This window comes from Eupeodes corollae, chromosome 2 (genome assembly GCF_945859685.1).
Source record: "Eupeodes corollae chromosome 2, idEupCoro1.1, whole genome shotgun sequence".
NCBI classification, from domain to species: Eukaryota; Metazoa; Arthropoda; class Insecta; order Diptera; family Syrphidae; genus Eupeodes; species Eupeodes corollae.
Genome location: NC_079148.1, coordinates 120,751,916 through 120,768,977, shown reverse-complemented (window position 1 = coordinate 120,768,977; position 17,062 = coordinate 120,751,916). Strand labels below are relative to the sequence as shown.

Sequence of the window (17,062 nt, the reverse complement as noted above, 5' to 3'; positions counted from 1 at the left end):
CCTTTTTTTCGAACTGCTATGGTAAAAAAAACACCCACGAAATTTTCTTGAGAGCCCTTTCTTCATCTTTCTGCCTTATTATCTGTATAACAAAATTTATTTGAAATCGATATCTCTTCTGGTTCTTGAGCTATGGACAACGAAAAAAAGTCGCGAACGTATGGACGTACGGACGTACGAACGTACGTACACACGCACGCACAGACATCTTTCTAAAAATCTTTTATTTCGACTCTAGGGACCTTGAAACGTCGAGAAATTTCAAAATTTTCAATTTGACAAATCGGAATCGGAAGAAATGACAAGTAGGTATGCCGGAGATAGCTACAGTTCAAATAAACACTATAGTCAAGTAACCAATTGACATATACATATATGGGCATTTCCACAGTATTTTTAACTTTCATGTTACCACAGTATATTAAGCCTTAGAAATGAAATTGGCACTTTTTAAGTGGAAAGATTTTCGTATCATGACTTATTTCAATTATATAACCTACTTTTAACTTGATTGGATTAAAATTTTTAGTTAAAATTAATAAAAAATAGGCTTAAATATTGCAAATTTCAAGCGTACCAGATGCAAATTTATTAAGTTTTATAAACAAAAAACATTTCAACGACCTTTGAAACAACTTAACTTCATTGATTTATAATTATTTATAATATACACTGATAGAAAAACTTCGAAAGAAAGGTGTGCAACCATTTAAAAAATAGTACAAAGCAATTAAATTAGAGTACCTCCGTTTTTACAAATATTAAAATCTGACCTTTTTCTCTACATAACTTTCTCAACGATCGATTCTGGAAGTATTTTATAAGCTTAAATTATTCTCTATCAATCAATAAATCAATTAAAAATTAATTGGATCGTGTGCCTCTATTTAAAAATAAATAATGGCATTTTAAAGTTTAAAATTGAAAACGTGATTGGTATAGAATATGTGATTTTTTTAGCGGCACACCTATCGATAAGATCTTACCGAAAAATAAATGATTGTGAATGATAATTTTACGAATAATCAATGGTAAAAAAAAGCCGTTGATCGAAATTTTTAAATTTCAAAGTTTGCACGACAGTACAAAATCAAATTTTTGTATGAAACTAGGGTTTTTTATTCAATGCACATATCTCCACTGCACTGCACAGAACGGAGGATATTTTTTAACGATGTTTCAAAATGAATCACGCAAGTATTTTCTTATTATTAAGATGAAAAACAGTCAAGAAAATCTTTGTTTATAGATGTGCCTCAAAATAAAAATAAAAAAAATTCAATTGTTGAAAATGAAAGATTCTGTGGAAACGCCTATATGTTAAAAGTGATAGATATTAATAGTGACATTTGTCAAAATTGGAACATGTTAAAATTGATAGATGTCAATATTTACAGATGTTAAAATTGACAGATGTCAAAAGTGACAGATGACAAAAGAGACAGATGTCAAAAGCAACAGATGTCAAAAGTGCATATGTCAAAAGTGACAGATGTCAAAAGTGACGGATATAAAATGTAACAGACGTCAAAATTGGCATGTGTCCAAAATGACAGATGTCAAAATTGCCATCATAACCTTGTATTATGATTATTACTCAACAAGTTTCAATTTGAAATTCATCAGCTTCCGAATTTTTTCCAATTGAGATTGGGCTTTATCTTCAGCATAATGCAGTAGGATCCGGCGAACAGTGTACGAGCTGACATTCTTAGCATAATTTCGTTGCAGATCCTTTGAGTTCTTATAAATCTTTGTTCTACTTAATCTATTTCAATTAACGATTCAACTTACTTCAAAACCTAGAACACATTATGAAAAAAATCAAAAACAAATTTGTTACATTTGCAGATAGTAAAAATTAACAGTAGGTACGAATTGGAAAACCCTTAATTTTAAATTAATAAACAGGATGTTTTTTTTCATTTTAAGAACCTATAATAATTTATTTCACTCTTTTTTTTATAACAAAACAACATCATTCACTTAACAGAAAAACCCATAGAAAACTAAAATTTGTTTTCAAAACAACGAAACATGCCTGACAAATTCAATATATCCAGCAAATGTTTCTTTGCACACATGAATTAAGTCCGAGGCAGGATAATCGAAACCATTTCCGGGTAATTCCAAAGTGTACGTGAGTGGAATACCAAGTGCTCCATAAGCATAATCGTCCAATCCACCAGATGCTTCATACAAAATATTCGAAGAACTACCAATGGTGTATACTGTTCCACGGTATTTGGCAATTTGGCTAGCAGCTCGGACAGCAACTGAATGGAGGAGATTCCTTGTTGGTGCAGCGGCCCTAATGGTGTTTTAAAGTTATTAATGTGTTAATTGATTCAATGAAAATATAATTTATATCCTTTTTGAACTCACTTTGTAAATCCATATGGATAGAAGAGGAATTTTCCAAATGAATGAACATCAAGAACTAACTTAACACGATTACGATTTCTGTCCAAGAAACGTTTGACCGCTTGGGTTTCTGGTTCTGAATTTGGTCGTAAGCCGGAGTACACTTCGGAACAATGCTAAAGTGAGAGTTAATTTTTAATTAGTATGTACTTATATACTGATTTTTGTTTGTGAAATCCATACATTTTGACTAGATCCCTTGTAGTTCCAATAGTGTCCAAAGTTACGATTGATATCAACGCCAACACATGATCGAAGTGAAAAACGATGTCTGTTTTTTCTCCAGAAACGGTCCTTGGAATTTAAAATTAAACATTTAATATACCGAACCACAATAACTTTATATTTTACATACCCCTGTGTGTGAATATTCATAACCATCGGGGTTCATCAAAGGTACAACATAAATTTCGGTATCACGTAAAATCGAACGGAAAGCATTGATATTGGCAAGAATTTCGGCAGCAAAATATAGAACAGTTGGTGTTGTTATCCATTCTCTTCCGTGAGTTCCTCCTTGAATGTAAGCTACCTTACGATCACGTCGTCCATTTAGGGATATCGATAAACCTGCAATAATGCGTCCCTCAACAGATCGACCTAAGACTTCAAGTCTTGCAAATTGAGGATGTCTCAAAGCGAGGGCGTTCATATATTGAATAATCTGATAGTGAAAAAGAATAAAGCATGATATTTTTTTTCGCAAAGGAAACGATACTCTATTGACATTAATACAAACAAATATTACGTATACGCCCCATACAACACAAATTTCATATTGACAAACTTACCGAATCATATCTTGGATAATGTCTGAAAAATCCGCCTGCTTGTCTTGTTTTCCTATTCAAAGGACACAAACTACCATCACAATCGGTATCATCGTCCAAAATCCTTTTTAATTGGAAAACAAAAATGGAAGCAGAAAAGAAAAAGAATATGAATTGGAATTATTAAACAAATTTCCATATTTCTCTTGTTTACATACATCTCATCCATCAATGATTTAGCTATGTATGGTGCACCCAATGATTCCAATTGTGATTCCAATATCGGTTGCATAAACGGAGCAACCGCCACTATTGACACATTTCTGGTGAGGAGCCAAAAATCTAGATTTGTATCATTGGTTTGTAAATCGACCATATATTGATATACATCTTCGTCGTTATGTTGGATTGTGTATTTTTTGTATCTTTAAATTGGAATAAAAAGAAGATTTATTTTATTATGATTCAATTCATTAGTTATACAATGTTTTGTTTAGTTTTTCATTTTTTTTTGCGGATAAGACTTTCATAAATTATTTCGAATGAAATAATGTGGAGAAAAATTACTTTTAACACAATTCAACATTTTTGAAAGAAAAAAATTACTGTGATAGAGAAGAAGAGGTGGAGAAAGAAAAAATTAAAATAAAAACAATATTTTTTGAATTGTTACTTAATTTAACTAATTTAAAACAAATCAAATTTAACGTTAAAATTTTAAGAAAACTAGCCTGCAAACTTTTGGGTCTTCTGAAGATTACCTGCTTGAAGTGATTTTCTTACAAACTTAAAGATTAAGGTTTTTAGCTTAAGTTGAAGTAGAATTCATTTAAAAAATAATAATGAACTGTTTAATATTTTTGAATTGTTTAAATCACAAATCTAGTAATTTTCAAATATGATAAAATACCTTCTTTAGAAGTTTAAATAATATTAAAAATAATTTTTATTTTTAAATATGACAATTTTTGGTTTATGTACCAAGATATTTAAGATCTAAATGCAATTTAAATGCTTTTTTTTTGTTGTATAACGATATAACGGTCAAATTCTAGTATATAAATACCAAAAATTAAACAATTCATACTATCTTATATATTTATACAACTTTACCTTCTATATGACCCTAATATTTTATGGTAACGAAGCTACTCAAAGTAATATTTTTTTTTCATTTTCATAAGCGTGTCAAAATAATTAATATAAATGTCTATAAATAAAAAAAATATTAAGTATTTAATTAACATAAATAAATATTTTATCATAAGTAAGTATGTTTAGTTTATTGTATTTATACAAATTTATAAAAAAAAATAAAAAACAAGTTTAAATATCAAAGTATCTAGACGTTGTTTTTGTTTGTTCATTATTCTTAGAAACGAAAACGTATCATTTTAAATATAAAATTTGTTATTGATTTGTATAATAAATTAATTCAGATCAAATCATTTAAATATAAAAAGCCTAAATAGAGAAAGGTAAATAACCTTAATTAAAACAATTAATGTATCTTTTATTCAAATTTTGAACCACATGATTCAGATACAATTTTTTGTATTGTTCGAGGTTAAATCATTTGTTTAAATTTTTAAACTGATTACCAAAAAACATTATGTATTCTGTTTCTAGTTAAATTATATGTACTCATTTAATAGTGTAAAACATTTCTTAATTTAGTGTCTAAGAAATTAATTATTCTTCTCGTATTCAATAATTTTTGAAGTTAAACTTTTCAGAGATTTAACGAAGCTGGTATGAAGTGATTAGTTTTTTTCTAATTATTTTAAATTATCTGTTGTAAAATATTTTGGAAATTTAAATTTACTCATTTATTAATTTAAATAAATCAGATTGATAATATTCCGTATACCAGATAAGAAGATCTCAAGTTTGTTGAATTGAAAATTTTTAAATTTCGATTTAAGGAAGAATGTTTTTTTTTATGTATTGTTGGTGCACTTAAGGGGATATGAATACCCTTATAATGATTATACACAAAGCGAATAATTAGGAAGGGAGGATATCATTTGAAAGGAGTTACCAACGCACATTGGTTTTGAATGCCTGCATATTGTAATGAGTAGGAGGTATTGAGTCAAAGGTTAAAGGGTAAATTGATGGGCATTCCTAAAAGAACGAGCATTAAAGTTGAATCGTTTGAGGGGAGGAATGCAACTGTCTATTTCTGTAGCGATAAAATAATGAGAGACATGAAACCTTACGACGGTACTCGTAAAGGATACTCATTTTCGCCTTATGTCTCAAAATAGAACATTTATATCGAATACTTCAAATACAGAGTTAATATAATGCTAGTTTGAATACTTCATGGACATTAAAATACTTTACTCAAAACTTGTTTCTTATAATACAAAATTTTGTTGTTGCTATATGTGTGTTTTTTGTTTTTGAAAAAATGCAATTAATAGTTTTCTTGCAACCTTAAAAGTCGTACTAAAAAAAACGAAGTTTGTTAAAGATGTGGAATATATTGGCAGAAAATATTCAAAATTATCAGTTTTTAAGAAAAAATTATCATTTTCAATGGAACCAAATGAAAGCACAAAGCCAGAAGGACTCTTCTTTAATAATAATAGTTAATTGCATTTCATTAAAATTCGATCAGCGGTTTAAATTAAAAGTCTTAAAATAGCATATGATATTAAAATATGCAAACAAAATGACTCATGATGTTTTAAATGGTCTTTTAAGAAAATGTTGAAACTAGAGTTTTAACTAACAACTTTAATTGTCAAACAATTCAATTAGCTATTTTTTAAGCAAAAACAGAAAAACTGCAGTTTTGAACTAAGAAATATATCAATTTTACTTGCGACACATTGGAATTATATGGCAAGTATTGCATTCGCAGTTTCGAACTCGAGATTTTAATCAAACATGACATTACGATGGTAAGAAGTTGATGAAAAGTGGGCCCCCATTTCACCCATCTGTCTATCTGTCCTCGCCCTTATAGCCCAAATATTAGCACTTAGCACAATTGAGTTCAAATTTGAAAACTGTCTTAATTATATTTAATGATCAAAAATGTCATTATTTTTTTTAATGATTAAAAAAATATTAAACATTTAATCGAAATTCAATATCTCTAAAACGGGTCTTAACTTCTTACGAAAATTTAATTTAATTTAATAATTTTTAAACTCAAATGGAAAAAATGTATATATAAAAATAAGTTTACAAAAAAACCACTCTAACGATTTTCAAACACAAATTTTTAAAAATGTAAGTTGTTTTTTTTTAAATCAAATTTTTGCAAGCATACAATTTTTTCAGATATATTAATAAATTGTAAAATGCAGGAAATATTAAAAAAAAAACTAATAATAAATGAGCAAGTTTGTTCGACCTTGCATTTTATTTTATAATGAATTTTCAAATTAAAAAAATCTACAAATGTATACCTACTCTTTTTTATAAATAAATCAACATCTCTTTTATATATATTGAAAAAGTTTTCAAAAATAATTCAATGATAATTCCTTTAATATTCACTTTTCTAAAAATCACTTTAAATTGAAAAGCAAGCATACAAAATTCAGTCTTTACATCAAAAAAATTAAGTTTATAAAGCTATGGCAAGAGTTTTGAAATTAAAGGACTATGGTCAGATGTGACAACACTGTCAGATCTCTTAAGATAAAAAGAGGTCTATCTATTTGTCATGCTTAAAAGTTTGTCTATGTCAATTTTTACCAAATGTGAGTTCTATTTTTTGTAGATTTTATTTTTTATGAAAAAACGGAATATTGGATTTTTATATAAAAATTACTGAATATCGAAAACAATATTTTCTGTGAAACAAAATAAGTTTGAAGCCAATATCTCAAAGGTTTGAAAAGATATTTGAGTCGAAAATCAATTTTCACCAACTTTTTTTAATTTTTGTTTAGGTTTTTATTTTTTGTAAAAAAAACTATTGATTCGATTTTTCTCAACATTTTTCAGAATGTTGTAAACAATATTTCTTATAAGATAAAATAAGTTTGAAGCTTGAATTTCAAGTTTTTGAAAAGATATTTGAATCGATATTCAATTTTTACCAACTTTGAGTAATGCTTTTTTTAGATTTTTATTTTTTATAAAAAAAAAAACTGTCAATTCGATTTTCCTCAAAATTTTATTAGATGTCAAAACCATAATTTTTCGTTGCACAAAATTTTGGAGGTGACAACATTTTTTTTTTCAGTTTTTTTGATTTATAAAAAAAAACCGTTAGATGGATTTTTTTCAAAAATGTAATTATTTGATATCACGTTACAATATATTATATAAAATTTAATTTAAGTCTCTAGCGTTTTTGTTCACCTTTTTTTCAAACTGCTATGGTAAAAAAACCACCCACGGAATTTTGTTGAGAGCCCTTTCTGCATCTTTCTGCCTTATTATCTGTATAACAAAATTTATTTGAAGTCGATATCTTTTCTGTTTCTTAAGCTATGGACGACGAAAAAAACGTCGCGAACATAGGAACGTCCGCACATACACACGCACGCCCAGACATCTTTCTAAAAACCTTTTATTTCGACTCTAGGGACCTTGAAACGTCGAGAAATGTCAAAATTTGTATTTTGACGAATTACAATAACTTCCTATGGGAAGTTAAAAATTATTCTGTCCCAGAAAAATTTCACTGGCTTATCTAATTTGGCTGGACTTATTCAACGACACATCTTTTAAAATCCGGAAAACATTTTTGCTTTTTTTAATAACAAATATTTCGTAAATTTAAATAGAGACATTTATCTATTTATTTTCATATCAAAAACAATTAGATGATGCCTTCAAGACAATATTCAATTAATTATTGCATAAAACATGGTAATTATTTTTTAAAGAATACAAAATTAAATCTTTAACTTCCAGACTATCATCAAACAAGTTTAATTTATTTAGGATAAGATTAAGAATAACTTCACGTAAGAAATTATAAAGCAAAAAAAACAGATGAAACATATACAAAAAAATACTAAGAAGAAGCATAAATTCATTGATAGCAATCTCATCGATTAAAGCCGCCAAAAAGATTGCAACACATTAAATTAAAATTTAAACTGGATATTGACAAATATCAAAACAATTGACCGATATATTAGTAAACTGATAGCCAAAAAGAAGCCAACACCTTAAAAGATATAATTTTAATAAATATGTATATAGTTCCGCATTTGACATAAAAACCAGTATCTTGACAGAACAATAATTAACCTTCAAAATAGTTAAATCACATAATAATAATAATTAACACAACGAATGACGACAGACGAAGCGACGGCGAAACGGTGAGAGTATAGTATCCAAGATTGTCACACAAAAATCTTACTAACTGATATTTTTAAATAAATTGATTAATTTTAAACAAAACAATATAACTGTCGTAACACTTCGTGTTTCATCATCTCATCACCGATTACATGATTAGAATAATCTTGTCAAAAACCACCTACCCCTCGTATCCTTCCATATTGGCATAAGCCAAGCTGGTGCAACAAAGCACCATCAATCCTATACAAACTCTCCACATGGTTTCCGAAGTAAATACGAGATTCTAAAGATTCACGTTCCAACTACTTGAATAATGCACAAGTTCAAAACCGATCAACAGAAAACAAATTTCAATTTCTTCACTTAGAATTTATCTTAATGCATTAAGATACAATTATTTTAACAATTAATCACACATTTGCACTGAAGATCGTTGAAGAATTCGATATTTTCTCGTTTAAAATAAAAATAAAGACCGCGGAAGTTCGAAGAAGACGAAGTTAAAAATTCTTAAATATTTTCAGCTCGAGTCAAATTTTAACTATCCATCCGTGGTGCTTTCGATTTCATCGTCGACTGATCAAATTGAAACTTAGCTTTTGGAACACATATTGATTATAAATTCATTATAGAAAAGTGAGTGTCAAGGTCAATTAACATAATGGCTAGTTAAATAATGCTCAAAAATCTATCTATCAGTATCTTCTTTTAACTATTATCATTTTTTATTTTTTTTTTGAACTGAAGATTCATTAGCTGTGGCTCTTCTACTTTTAGTTTTTTGTATGTTGTTAATTTTGATCTTCATTCGTGATCTAGGTGCTATCACCATCATACTACACACTTTAGAGTGGCTTGAGTGTTTGTCTTAATGAGGTTTTTGGCTTTAATGAGCTTACCATAAGTCAGATTTGAATGTTAAGTATCTCAAAGATTGATTTGAATTTTTTTGGCAAGGGCTCTTGAAACAGGGTGATTTTGAACGAAAAAACGTTATAAGAAGTGGTAATAGGAGAGGTGATTTTTCGTTTAGAGATATAGTTAACGAGAAGTGAAGCTAAAATGTGTAAAAATGAGGTGCAACTGCACTTTACTCAAAGCCATGGTGGAGCAAAGCAACGGATTCAAAAGAAAAAAGTCAAACAAAAAAAAACCATTACGACGAAAATTGTTTTATATTATCAGAGCTTTTTTCAGATAATTGTAATTAAATCATAAATACTTAGTTTCCAATATAAGAAATTTTTACCAAACTGAATTATTTTAAGCTTTGCAAAAAATGTAAAATCTTCAGTTTTTAACTTTTGGGTTAAGTCTTTGAGTTTAAAAAAATTAACCCTTTGTATACAAAAATCACTTCTTGGCATATTTGTAAGAAATTGAATATGCATTTAGTTGTAGCGTTTTTGTTGTAAACTATTTGACACGATGTAAGATACATATTCTAACTTTTTTACTATCTTACAACAAAAAGCAACAATTGACTGAATTGACTTTCAAAGTTTTAAAAAGTGTACTGGTAATTCGACAGTCGTATTTATTCAATTCTCTTAGAAGATAATTTTATTTTTTTCTGATTTTCGAGCAAATTATTTGAATCACCCTGTTAACAATTTGTTTAACCATTGATGGCGTGGTTCTTGTTCTTTCAAATTTTGTTCTTGTTTTTTCTCCACAGTTCTTGAACATTGGATTATTTTTTCTAACTAAACCCTTTATCAAGTTCAAAATAGTTACTTGCTTGCCATGACAGATTTTTGATTTGGTGGATAGGAAGTAAATGTTGTTTTTCACTTCTATTTAAATTTTTGATAAGCCAAAGATTATACATAAATAAATTAGATGTTTCACTCAATTTTACGTTGTCAAGGTGAATACTTTCAATCTAACTCACTCGTGTTTATGTTAATTTTTATAAATGTTTTGTGGTTATTTTTTTAATAATCTTATAAAAAAAGTTTCGTGTGCCGATGCCGGTGGAATATTTTTATTTTTAATTATTTAAATTAGTTTTTTTGTTGGACAAACATCTTTAGGAAGAATAATAGGTATAAACTTTAAGTCTAAGCTTCGAAAAGATTGTAGGTATATGTGGGTGAATATTAAATTGATTGCTGTCATTTAAAAATAATAAAGCTTTGGGCATTATGAGATTATAAGTTTGAAACACACATATGTACATTTATGCATACATTTTTTCAGGCCAGTAACCGCTTAATTCGAACAAACTTTATAATATTATTTATGTAACAGACATCATTAATAAAACTGTAACATCATTAACGAACATAAATAATAGTTGATTTATTATTTTTTTGTTTTTTATCTTTACAAGAAAACGTCACGAGTGTTATGTTTTGAAGCTTAGACAGTAATTACCTTCATTACCTAATCTTCCGGTAAGGAAGTAGTATCGTGTAAAGTTTTTGAAGATTTAACTTCAAAAAGATTCATATAGGGATTTGCAGTAAGAGGCTTCAAATTGATATTAAAATTGAAAAGATTTTTTTTTGAAAGAAATCAATGGATGTTTATTTCATTGCTTAGAGGAAGGTAAGTTATAAATAATAGTAGGAGATAACAGTCACATTACAGCCGTGGCTGCGATTGCAGCACTGTATAGCCATTTCGTGAAAAATTCCATGACCTATTCGTAAATTTACAGATACTTGTTCCCTATAACTTCACGAATTATATTTACTTATGGTCTTTTGACGATTTTGGAGCATTGTAATTATTTTATCTTTCTGTTGAAAATAGCGCGGTCTTGTTGAAACCAATCTTCGTCTTCATTTATTATCTTTTAATTCAAGCTAAAATTTTATAATTTACAGGCTCTCAAGGGGTTATTAGTACCCTTTATATGTTTATATTTAAACACAGTGCGAGAATTAGGAAAATAGGGAAGGATTTAAAAGGAGTTACCGGTGCACATTGGTCTTAAAGTTCTAAACATCAAAATGGTAGGGAAAAACTGAGTTCGCTAAAGCATTCCACATTCTCCATGTGCGATTTAAGAAAAAATCTCTATACTAGACAGTACGCCCGAAATTGAGCTCAAGGGTAAACTGATGAGTATTCCTAGAAGTGCGAGTATTACGGCTGAATCGTTTAAGGGGTGGAATGCAACTGGCTAGTTCAACAGAACATTGTTTGTAAAAATATCCATAAAACAACGAAAGGCATGAAACATTACGGCTGTGTTCTAGCTATGTAAATGTATCGATTATAGTTCTATCGCCTATCATTTTGAAAGCCCTTTTTTGTATTCTATCCAAGAGATTTAAACTTGTTTTAGGGGCACCTGCCAGATATGCGAATTATATTCAAGCTTTGGACGCATAAAGGCTTTGTAAATTACCGCCAGATCAGAAGGGGTAAAAAATTTCTTGCAACATCTGAGAAATCCTAAACACCTGGCAACATTTTTGGCAATATCAGATATGATCATTCCATAAAAGGTGATCTGTGATACACATACCGAGTACTGACAGTTGATTAGTTTCTTGGATGCAAGTGCCACTCATAGATAGTGGCATCGGGGGTGTGTTACGCTTTAACGATAGGAGACAGAATTGAGTTTTCGAACCATTAAATTCTACACGGTTTTTGATTCCCCATTGTACAATGCTGTCAAGATCAGAATTTAATAAGCGTATCATATGCTGCCGTTTAAGTTCCACATCCGAAGGACAAGGATGTGAATCTAGAAACGAGTATGAGAAGCTGAGGGTACTGTCGTCGGCGAAACAGGTTAATGGATTAGAAGTTTCTAACATAAGATCATCAATACCAAAAACACGCATTTTCGATAAGAGAGCTTGGTGCCAAACTCTACCAAATGCTTTTGAAATATCTTACTTTCTCCAAAACGATGTAAAAATTTATTCCACTGTTCGGTGAGTTAGACCATGAGATCACCAGTGGACCTATTGCAACGAAAACCATACTGTCGGTCATTAAGAAGCTTCCGTTCTTCGAGATATTTCTTGATCTCATAATTCATCAGCGTTTCCATGACCTTGGAAAAAAGGGACGTGAGTGCTATTAGACTATAGTTAAAGGGAGAGGAGGATTCACTTTTTTTAGGGACAGGCTGGACAAATACTATTTTCCACCCGCTCGGAAAGAGAACTGTAGAGTAGAAAAGATGGAAAAGTTTACGCAATGGTTTTGCCAGCGATGAAGAGCACCTCTACAGAACAATTCGGGAGATACTATTCGGGCCAGCGGATTTGTGTATGTCAAGGTCTTTCAGTACTCTTGCAACTGCACGAGTGCGAAAGGAGATTCTTCCCATAGAATCATTTACGCTCTCAAGAACAGGAGGATTCATGACACTTTCCGGAAGCGTCGAATTAACAGCAAACTGTGCTGCAAGCAAATTGGCTTTATCAATCGAGCTTACATAGGGAGTGTCACTGTGGACGAGCGTTGGAACCGAGGATGACGTGGTGTTCCGTACGTTTTTTACAAATGATCAGAAATTTTTACTACCTTTGGGACATTGTAATATTTTTTGCCTTAATTACTGATCATGCAAAAATTTGGTTCGACGAATATGACCATTACACGTCTTTCTAGCTTGTTTGAACTTATTCCGGGTTTCCTCAGTCGGGTTGGCTTTGTAACAACGGACACTTACATCTCTGATCCTAATAACCTCTTTACAGCTCGAATCAAACCATGAGTTCTCTTTGGGCTTGGTAGATTTTACCCTGTTCGGGATAAAATTTCTCATTCCACAAAGAATTAAATTTGTAACCATATCTGCGCTGGAATCCACGTCACTATCGAGATTAGCATAGTGACCAATTAAAGTTCCTGAAGAATTCATTGAGACCGTCCCAGTTGGCTTTCTCATATTGCCAAACGGTTCTCTTAGTAGTTTTAGATTTTCATCTAGCCCAAAAACGTCAGTAAGTAGTAACACATTAGGACTTTTTTTTAATAATCAATTTTGGATCTGTTTGGAGCTCTAAATGCAACAATTGTGTTGATTAAGGAGACTTTGAAATGATATTGGGCCTTACAACTGATATAAATCCCCATTCGATTTGAACTTTAAAAGCCCAAAGTCCTTAATTTGTATGCAAAAATTTGGTGTGATTGCGTTGGTAAAAAGCACGTAATTCCAAAGATCTACAAATTTCAAGCTTTTTTGTAGAGAATTATTAAAAAATGTGAATGCATTATGGAAACATGTATTGTTCTAAAGGGTTTATCAATAAATGGAATGGAATAAAAACAGCTGTGTGGCAAAAAAATCTACCAGCGCCAATTAATTATAATACAAATTTCTGGACGTTTTAAGGTCCCTAGAATCTAAATAAAAGATATTTAGAGAGATATTTATGGGAAGTTTTTGTCGTAGTCCATATCTCAAGAACCATGGAAGAAATCGACTTAAAACAAAATTTTGTTGTACATATAATAATGCAGAAAGATGCAGAAAGGACACTCAAGAAAATTTAGTAGGTAGTAAATCTAAAATATCTCAAGGAGCCAGTAACGCTAGTGACTTGAATTAAATTTTATATTATATATCATAACGTGATTCTAGACTATAAATAAAAAAAAATTAACAAACATATTTGTCACCTCGAATATTGTACGAACAAAAACCGCTTTAACTCCAAAATAGTTTTATGCAATAAAAAACAACGTAAATCGTAAAAATTTGAGAAAAAGCGAATTGGCAGTTTTTTACAAAAAAAAATAACAACCTATAAAGAAACATTATATTAAAAGTTTGTAAAATTGATTTTCGACTTAAGTATCTTTTTCGAAATCAAAAATATTGGCTTCAAACTGATTTCATCTTATAAAAAAATTTGTTGTCAACATTAAGTAAAATGTTAAAAAAAATAGAAAGTCCAAGTTGGAAAAATCTCGTTAACAAAAATAGATTTTGAAATCAAACAGTTTTATCATAAGCAAGATATAATTCGCAATTTTAGTTGATTTCCTAGAAATATTCAACTCACAACTTTTTTAACAAAAAGGCTATAGTTTTAAGCAAGACAAATCGACAGACGGCATGAGAATTTATAGGTGGGGGTTGCATCCCAGCCTCTTTTTTTATAATAATTTAAATAATAAATAAGAACATAAAATCTCGAGCTCTCTCGTAAAATAATTTATTACTTTTAATTATTTGTATATTATAAAGTCTTCAAATGCATTATTGAAAAATTTAAACTATTTTTGATGATAGTCGTACTCTATGATACAATTTTTATTTTTAACTCCTATACAAGACTCTTGTCTACAGAAAATGCTTTTCGTTCATTTTTTAATCTCTTATTGCTTTTATTTGGATTTTAAGAAATAAAATGTTTAATCTAAATCTAAATCTAAATCTAAATTTAAATCTAAATCTAAATCTAAATCTAAATCTAAATTTAAATCTCTGCTGGTCTTATCCATTCAATGTCCAATTATATGGCCTTTGAAACTATAAAGTAAAAGCATCATTTAATTTGCATCTTCATTAAATGTTCCCACCTTTTCCTAATTTCATCACACCATTTATATCAAATCTAAATTAAATTCATCAACAAATATGTAGTTAGGTTTATCTAATGATATACAAATCAATCTCAATCCATTACAATTAAATGCGCTACGACGACGTGGTTATATTTTGTGTTTTATCTTAAAAAAAGCATTATGATGAAACTTTTGTCGAAACTTTGTTATCCTAATCGCACTTCACATCACTATCAACATCAACCAACGAAGATGAAACTGTTTTGGGATTAAAACCTTGACCATGAATTTTCGAAAAGTTGCTAAAGTTAATAATTAATTGTTCGATTACTATAAATAGGTATATAAAGATCACATTTTAATGAACTCGAAAAACTTAAAAAGTAAAAAAAAAATAGAATGTTCAAATTTGTTCAAAACTGCGCTTTAAAAGAAGAAGTGTGTTCAAGCTTCGAGTGTTATTGAAACAAGTTGAATGAACGATTAATAGTAGAATTTAGTTAATCGAACCAGTTATTTCACGCAAGCAAATGTTCTCTATCTTGAAAAACCATCATCATCACCATTCGCATCTTTTATTTTTTTTGTGGTTAGTGATGCTTAATATATCCGGAATCTGATTCTAGAAAAATAGTTATATCACATTATTGAGAATTACTTACCTACGCAGAATTCAAGGCCTATTTATTAGTGGCTATCCTAAAATTGATTAAAGCAAATACAATTATTGATTGAATAATATGGAAGAAATGATATCGATATTCGTTTTAATTAAAAGGTTTCTTAATGTATAGGGTGTTTTTTTTAGCAGCAAGTGTTGTTTTGATAGCTTTTATTTGTGGTTTGACAGTTAAGAATGTAAAACTGTTTAAACACTTCTGTTTAGTTAGGTTTCGTAATTTATCTTTAATCCTTAACCGCCAGGAAAATACTTGTCAAATGTGGAAATATAAATAAATCTGTTCTCGAGCACTTCATCCATCATGGAACTTATATCTGGTTAAATGGATTTGTCAATAAGCAAAACCGTTGAGCGAAGACAATCCGCAAGCCATTAATGAATCCCCATAATATCTATTAAAGTTGACGGCTTCATCGCTTATCATTTCTTTCGAAATGAGTAAGGATTTGTATTTGCGATCAATTGCGAACGCAATTCCGAGTAATTCTCAAAAAATCCATCGATGTTATTTGGGTCCAATATTATAGCGAAACTTGCCATTCAGCTTGCTTTAATGTCAATGTATTGTAAAACATGTGATAACCTTGTGTCAAAAAGTGGTACATTCAATCAGATCAAAGGTTTTGTACAATGTGAAGTCATTGGGTTATGTCAACCAACCACCTCTTTTAAGATATGCCGGATTTATGAGAAAAGGTAGGTAAAATTTTGACTGATGGAATGGACTCGTAGCCTTAGCGGGCAAATTCCGGAAATCAAATTGAAAAATAAATGGCATGAAATTTTCAACCATTCTAATACTAGCAAATGTATTCCAACAATATTTATGTCTATTATTTAGTTCACAAGCTCTTAAAAAAACATTATATGGATTGTTTGAAAATCGTGCAGAAAGACAACAGAAGGAGTTTTCTTAGACCTAATTTTTCAATTGTAAACTAAAGCAGGGTTTAAAAACACGTAAATAGATGGTACAAAATTATTTCATTAGACTTGTGCAATAAAATTGGATTGATTTAATTTTGTTATCATTCAAATTAAAATTACAAAAGAGTCTGTCGATTTATCTTAGTAAAAAGGTTTGTAGGTTTTTAAGTTTAGTTAAAAAAAATATCACTTACACTATTCTAAAGAATTTAAAAATAACCAACAATATTTTACATATGATGAAATAATTTGATTTCATAATTTATTTTTGCTAACGAAATTTTAAGTCGTTAACCAATTTTTACCAATTTTAGTGGCATTTGCGTACTATTACTTGTAGAATTTTGTATGAAAAAACTGACTGTTGGATTTTTATTAAAAAAATTATGGAATGTCAAAAACAATATTTTCTGTGAGATAAAATAAGTTTAAAGCCAATATCTCAAAGTTTTGAAAAGATATTTGAGTCAAAAATCTATTT

General features: G+C 29.5%; 1 protein-coding gene across 1 annotated transcript; it reads right to left on the bottom strand.

Moving 5' to 3' along the window:
* Positions 1–1,921: 1,921 nt before the first annotated feature.
* Positions 1,922–9,074, bottom strand: LOC129946158 (carboxypeptidase B). Its single transcript, XM_056056236.1, has 7 exons — positions 8,663–9,074; positions 3,413–3,619; positions 3,216–3,318; positions 2,780–3,088; positions 2,608–2,718; positions 2,386–2,540; positions 1,922–2,311 (listed from the first exon to the last, which is right to left on the bottom strand). Exons 1-7 carry the CDS (start codon positions 8,737–8,739, stop codon positions 2,023–2,025), a joined length of 1,251 nt encoding a protein of 416 aa, XP_055912211.1. The 5' UTR covers positions 8,740–9,074; the 3' UTR covers positions 1,922–2,022.
* Between the last annotated feature and the right edge of the window lie 7,988 nt (positions 9,075–17,062).